Below are 7,408 nucleotides of genomic sequence, written 5' to 3' on the forward strand. Positions count from 1 at the left end.
GTTGTCATTTTCCAATTTTTCTGTTGCATGGAACATCCAACAACTAAAGCTCTTTCCTTCAGTACTCTCCAAATTTCCCAGTATGTGGTTGCTCTAGCAGTTGCTTAAACTAGAATGCTGTTTATAAAAGTATCATATTCTGGAACCTTAATGCTGGAGTTGTACGATATCACCATAATTATTATTTTAATAATTGTTTATGTGCACATAAATTGAATTGAGTCTCTAGACCTGTCCTCTTTGATGTCATTTGGTTTTGGTTTGGGAGCATGGTTCTGCAACAAAACAGGTATAGGGGATCATTATTTCAGTGGTATTCTGAGAGCAATCACTTTGTGCATATTGCCAAAGATTAGGTTTGTCTCCAATCCTTCCCCGCTCATATATACCCCCAATGATTGGGGACTACATGAGTTCTATTTGTATTGTTTGTGTCAAAAGTTAGCATATACATAGAATTGACTGCTGAACAACAGTTGTCATATGACCCACTAAACTTTATGCTTAATTTAACAGACATCAACCTTTAATAACTACTCCACTATAAAAGTCTTATAATCACTCCACAAGGCATAAGGAACCAATCCTTAAAAAAAAAACCCTCCATATGACGGGGGGCCGGAAAGCAAATGGCAAAGACTCTGATACTAAGATGCAGTGTTAATTCCCTCATAACCATCCTCTTCGCATTCGTATTCGTTGCCGTTTACTTGGCAGGAGAGAGGAGATTATGGTTTTTTGAAGATGAAGATCAGGCAGCTATGCAAAGAAACTCATCGGCGAAGTGCAATCTGTTTTCTGGAAAATGGGTATTTGATAACAAGTCTTACCCCTTGTACAAGGAGAAAGAATGCACTTTCATGTGGGATGAGTTTGCTTGTGAGAAGTTTGGCAGGAAGGACTTGAACTATCAGAGTTGGAGGTGGCAGCCTCACCGGTGTGACCTCCCAAGGTCTCTCTCTCTCTCTCAAATGCATGTTAGGAGTTTGGTGGTGGGCAGCCCAACCACTAAGCAATCTCTCTCTCTCTCTCTCTCTCTCTCTCTCAAATGCATGTTAGGAGTTTGGCGGTGGGCAACCCAACCACTAAGCAATTTGAGGCGGCCGCCCTAGGCCTCACTTTTTTGAAGCTAGGTCTCCAATTTCTATGATCAGTCTAATTGCCATAGAAAAAATACCGTAAAAGACCTATAATACTACATGCATATATAAAAAAAAAAGGTTCAAGTTTATAAGAGAAAACAGAACAATTTTATATATTGATTTTTGTCTCTGATGAGTTTTTCAATTTCATGTTAAAAGGTTCAATGCCACGGCATTGTTGGAGAAGCTAAGGGGGAAGAGGATGGTGTTTGTTGGAGATTCTTTGAATAGGGACCAATGGGTTTCGATGGTGTGTTTGGTGGAGTCAGCTATCCCAGCACCACTCAAATCCAAGCCAAAACATGCATACTTCAAATTCAAAGCCATTGTGAGTCTTCTTCTTTTTTCCCTATAATTAATCTGCTATTCTCTTTGTAAACCGCTGCCAAGTGACCATCAATGAACGTTTTCATGCATCAAAATGGCCCAACCATTTGGGCAGCTCTTCTCCAAACAAAAAAAAAAAAGGTGTATGTCCCCAATTTTCTTACAAATATTTTAATTTCATGATCGAGTTTCAGACCAGCTTACACATTTCTTAACTAATCTCGAAGTATCTCTGAAATGAATAATCAGACAAACTTCCAGTGGCTCCAAAATTTCTTCTTTTGGTGGTGGGGAGTCAAACCTCCGAGCTTGGAAAGTAATCCTTATTGTATGTTCCAACAACCAACCCCCTAGACTCTGTAGATGCATGTCACCAATCTGTAGTAGCAAACATATTGTACCGCACCATACATGCTCTTTATTGATTTTTGTTTGGAAATTCGCCCTTAAGAAGAAAGTGAATGGGTTTAATTACTAGATGAACAATGCTATTTTCAAGAATGCTCTTAAATCGGTATACGTATCGTGCATCTTTTTATTCGTTCTATAAAATACGTGTCATGCATTGCATACTGTCTCTCAAGTTGGTTCTATGGCATTGAGGCTTTCAATAGGCTTAGTCAAAGCAAGAGAAGAAAAGCCATTACTTAATATATGCAGAACTCGAGTGATGAATTACGGTTCTTCTGTTCGAGCCATTTGAGGTTGGGTTTTATTCAAATGGTACGAACATAACCATAATTAGATCGAACACTTTAAACGGTGTTTTCGCTTCGTAAATGGGATTTCTACAGATAAAAGATACGGAGGGAGATACATATTTCGTATCGTAGATTTTTACAACTACTCCCTCCGTCTTCAAAAGATTGTCCGTTTCACAAAACAAAAACTTTAAAAAGATGTAATTTTGTAAAGGGTGCCAATAATGCCACGACACTTATTGTTAGTGCCCCGACATGTTTTGTTCACAGACTGTTATGCCCTTGGCAGCAAAGCAAACGTTTCTCGTCTCATCTGCTCACATTCCTTCTCTCTGTGTCTCCTTATTTCTTTTCCCGAGTCTATAGAGCATCCCAGTCATCTTATCCCCGCTTTCCTTGCCGTCAATCACCATCAGCGTTGACACAAGAGATCCATCTCTGCACTGCCACCAAAGGTTCAGTTTCTACCACCGTCCGATTCGTTTTCTCTCTTTATGTTGGCTGAGGAAAAAGAAAAATCCATGCTCTATTAAATCTCCTAAAATTATTCAATTCGTCCCTCACTGAACCACAACGATGCATGCGTGCAGAGAATTTTCTGAGAGTAGCAACGCATTTGCCTGCATAAAACAAATTAAAACCCAATTAGCTCTCTCTCTCTCTCTCTCTCTCTCTCTCTCTCTCCATATTTGATGGTGGGTCAGATCCCTTATTCCCCATTTCATGATATCAGGATTAGTCACAAATTCATTGACGATTTCATCAAAAATCGACTAGTAGCAATTGGAATGGGAGAGTAGAAAAAGGAGCAATGAGAGGGAGAGGGAAAAATCGGAGAGAGAGATGAGAGAGAAGGATTAGGGGTAGAAATGTAATACAACATGACATCATCATGGCACTAAAAAAGGTCTTCGTGGCATTATCGCTAGCCTTTTGTAAATAATGCTAGTTGCTAATACCAATGAGTTCTTTTCATTTACTAAAAAGGATTTAAATTTTTTGATAAAAATGTATTTTTTTTAAAATTCTTGCTTTGCGGACCAAACAATCTTTTAAAACAGATAGAGTATGATTAATGGAAGCAAATGGGGCTCATTCACATAACACCACACAATCAGTAGCTCATCTTCAACTTCATCACTTTCAGAGATTTCTAGATTTTGTTAGGTCTCTGAGTCAAAAATGGTGGAAAAAACCAGTATTCAGCTTTCTTTTGCAAAATGTCAAAGAAAACAAAACCCCACCTGCAAAATACGATAACAGCACCAAACCATCCTTTCTTTCTTTTCTTTTCTTTTCTATGATAACAGAATGTCCGGACCAACTTACGCACACCAAACCAACCAATTGCTTCAGCTACACTTCACATTAACTGACATTGCTTCACAATATTGCAGTACTTTGTGTAGTGTGAGCCTTTTGTGGCTAGTAAATTTGGCTCCTCTGTCTAATGTTGGTTAATGCAATGAATAAGGAATACAATGCCTCAATCGATTTCCACTGGTCGCCAATGCTCGTGGAATCCAATTACGATGATCCAGCGAGCCCTCGGTTACCAGAACGAATAGCCCGAATCAGCGAAATCGTAAAGCATGCTAGGCATTGGACCAATGCAGATATACTCGTCTTCAACTCCTATGAGTGGTGGAGACGGCCCAAAATGAAGCTCCTGTAAGTACAATTGTTCAACTTCATCAAAACCATTTCTATCAATCAACCAATTATTTATTTTTGGTACGATTTTGCTAGATGGGGATCGTTTGAGAGTCCAGATCAAATCACCAAAGAAGTTGAGATGCTACGGAGCTACGAGATGGCTATAAAGACGTGGTCAGATTGGTTGGATATTCATGTTGACCGTAACAGGACCCGGTTGTTTTTCATGAGCATGTCACCAACACATCGTTGGTATGAACTTCTAACTTAGTTTGGGTTTTAATGCCAAGTATCTGCGGGAGTTTCTTACGAGTTACTTTTTTTTTTTAAATCCTGCATTGGGTGGTGATAATGCCACGATACAATATGTTACTGCCACAAATTTGGATTTCAGGAGACATATTTACACCCCACTTGAGCTATGGTAGCTCCGCAATTGGATATGTTTGTGATTTTACATAGATGAACACAAAAATAGGAGTGCAATGAACACAAAAATAGGAGTGCATTTTCATTCTTTTTTGTATATATCATTTGACAATATTGTCTAGTACATTGTAGGGGTCAAGAATGGGGGATGTCACAATCTGACAATTGCTACAATGAAACACTGCCAATAACTAAAGAAGGCTATTGGGGAAGTAGATCAGACATGAGAATGATGAAAATAGTAGAGGCAGCCGTGGATGAATTGAGAGCAAAAGGTTTGAAGATCGAAATGCTGAATATAACACAACTCTCGGAGTACAGAAAAGAAGCTCACCCGTCCATTCATAAAAAGGAATGGACGCCTCTAACCGAACATCAATTGTCTAACCCAAGAAGCTATTCTGATTGCGTTCATTGGTGCCTTCCCGGTGTGCCAGATGTCTGGAATGAAATCCTTTACGCTTACATCTTTAATCTCACATGAATCTAAATGTAAAGTACGTGATTTTTTAAGATCCTTTTTTTTATACCTTGGTCACCGGAATTTGTGGAAGTTGTAAAATAGTTCGACTTTTGAGAGCTTTGAAGGCTGGAATTTTAAAATTGGCACAAAGGGAGACCAAGGAAAAATTATTGCTTCATCTCAGTTATTGGTACACTCAAATGAAACAAGTGACAGATTCTGCATGTATATGCAATACCATGCTATGAACTTATCTTTTTTGCAACAAGATGATTAATCCACACATAACTGGTGATGCCAGAAAATGGACAGTGTTCCTATGTGCTCTTCTCCCGAAACCTAAAAAACATGTCCCTGACATTGGGATGGTGTCAATTGATCGTGGACCCTCCGACAATATAGCAAGAAACCATCAATAAATAGAGTGAAAATTAACAGAGAAAAGTTCACTAATGTTCCTACAAATGATCATAGATATATGGAAGCCAGTTCTATATAAAATGCCGTCTACACAAGTGTTGGGAAAACAAAAACGTCATTTCTCCAAATGCCGGAAATAAAACCTGCAGTCGAGTTTGGTTTTGCCTGCTTTTGCAAAGCACCAGTAAAGAATATATAGCTCAATATACCTTTAGCCTATGAATCCAACTCAATGAACTGTGTCTACCCCTTGTAGCCTATTTCCTTATGGACCAGCGTTAAAGGGAATTGATCTAATGAACTAAAAAAACCCATCCACAACTTGTCAAACCTGTTCATATATATGTTGGTTGCGAAATACTACAAGACAAGGAAAAACAATAGCTGAGTCGAACTACTTACCGAAAGAATAAAAACAGTAGAACCGCGATTCTAAGGAAGCATTATCAATGTCCAAGCAGGTTATCTAACAGAATAAACAGATCAAAGAGAAAATAATAACATTTCACTGGATTTTTCTATAACTTCTTCTCTTAATTTCAATTCATAAATCTCAAATCCAACAAGTAATTAAGAAAGAATTTTTTTTTTTTTTTTTCCGATTGCCCTTTTCTTTCTTTTCTTTCTTTCCGTAAGTTCTACACATGCTGAGATCGGCAAATCATACCTTGAACAACTAGTGGTAGTCAGGAGAAGGTAGGTCGTGCGCCGGTGGACTTGCCTCAAATTCCACATTTGGGTCCGAATCTGATTCTTCCTCATCAGTCTCATTTTCATCTGAAGTTTGAACCTGAGTCACACTTAGGCCTATAGACGAGGTAAATGTCAATGGTTGTTATTAATCCCTCATTCAAGATGATGTCCGCGTTGCGCAACACTCTTCCTACTAGTCTGTTTTCATCATCAGCAGGCGTGGAAAAGCGGACCAAGAACATCCAACAAGTCGTTCTCCATCTATTGGCCGGTACTGCGGCTATAAAAGCTGGATGATGTCCGCGATGCGCAACACTCTTCCCACTAGTCTGTTTTCATCATCAGCAGGCATGGAAAGCGGACCAAGAACATCCAACAAGTTGTTCTCCATCTATTGGCCGGTGCGGCTATAAAAGCTGGATGCATATTCATTCATCCTAACGCCACATATGGATTCTGGTGTTCAAACGTAAAGTCTACCTTTAAGATGGTTTCCGGATCGTCATCTAGATTGTCCCTCTTGCTTAGAGTAGCAACACACTCCATGTTTGTCTGAGCAAAATTTCAGTTTGAGCAACTAGTTTGTTTGCGCAAGAAGGGCGCAACTACAGCCACCATGGGGTGGGCTGTAGCCCAGGTGAATTTTAGAAAACCAAAAAAAAAAAACAATTATATGTAAAAAATTTGTCCAAGTTTTTTTTAGCCTAGCCCATTTATTTGTTTAGCCCAACTCACCAAGTCGCGAATCCATTTATTTGTTCCTCGGCTGGTGTGCATGTTTTTAAATGCAAAGCACTGGCTGATGTGCTTAGACTTGCTACTATTATGTGGTTAAATACAGAGCACTGACTGGTGTGCGTAGATTTTTATTAATTAAGTTAATGCATAACACTAGCTGGTGTGTTTAAATTATAATGTTGGTTTTTGCAATCTTACTCTTTTAGGTTTAAATTATAATGAAAGAAGAACAAAAAATCAAGAGCGTTTTTTGAGATTTGTTTTGTGATTTGTTGATGTTCAGAGCTTTTACATGAGCTTTTTTTTATATATTGTACCGTTAAAAACACCACTACGTTAACTCTTAAGAAATAAATATCCGATGTCCTCACTTGTTACAATTTGGACATTCACAATATACACAGTGCATAGAATAAATTACAAGCATTATTTCTTAGAAATTGCTCATATAATATTATATACACTGTTTTGTCCACTGAAATTTTTTTTAGGTTAACATATAGGACAAAATCAATTTCTGATTCCGCCTTGAAGAAAATGTTTCAGCAAGTCTAAAACTGAAATGTTTCAGCAAGTCTAAAACTGAAATGTTTCCTTCCTTAGAGGTGAACATGCATGGTGTTTTGATCATGCATTTTGCATTCCTGTTTGACAGAATATAATTCGTACGGCCTCAAGAAAATATCTTGGATATTTACAGTATTCTACATTTTTCGAATTGTCTAGGACTTTCAGCTGGGATGAGACACCAAATTATTATCTATCGAAGTGATGTAGAACAAGTGGCGGTTGGACTTTCCTTGATCGGTTTGACCGGTCGAAGCATCGAAAGCCCAAGA

At 38.4% G+C, this 7,408-nt stretch overlaps 1 protein-coding gene across 1 annotated transcript; it reads left to right on the plus strand.

Moving 5' to 3' along the window:
* The first annotated feature begins 574 nt into the window (after positions 1–574).
* Positions 575–4,942, plus strand: LOC131326096 (protein trichome birefringence-like 34). The gene is made up of 5 exons (XM_058358693.1): positions 575–952; positions 1,302–1,470; positions 3,645–3,841; positions 3,920–4,078; positions 4,388–4,942. The coding sequence occupies exons 1-5, from the start codon at positions 630–632 to the stop codon at positions 4,737–4,739; spliced, it is 1,200 nt and encodes a 399-aa protein (XP_058214676.1). The 5' UTR covers positions 575–629; the 3' UTR covers positions 4,740–4,942.
* The last annotated feature ends 2,466 nt before the right edge of the window (positions 4,943–7,408 follow it).

Source organism: Rhododendron vialii, chromosome 5a (genome assembly GCF_030253575.1).
Source record: "Rhododendron vialii isolate Sample 1 chromosome 5a, ASM3025357v1".
NCBI classification, from domain to species: domain Eukaryota; kingdom Viridiplantae; phylum Streptophyta; class Magnoliopsida; order Ericales; family Ericaceae; genus Rhododendron; species Rhododendron vialii.

Bases quoted from the DNA above. Each gene is read 5' to 3' on its own strand.
- LOC131326096 (XM_058358693.1), top strand. From the start codon at position 630: ATGGCAAAGACTCTGATACTAAGATGCAGTGTTAATTCCCTCATAACC. The intron at 1,471-3,644 runs GTGAGTCTTCTT...GCAATGAATAAG, and splicing joins ACTTCAAATTCAAAGCCATT to GAATACAATGCCTCAATCGA. The intron at 4,079-4,387 runs GTATGAACTTCT...AGTACATTGTAG, and splicing joins ATGTCACCAACACATCGTTG to GGGTCAAGAATGGGGGATGT.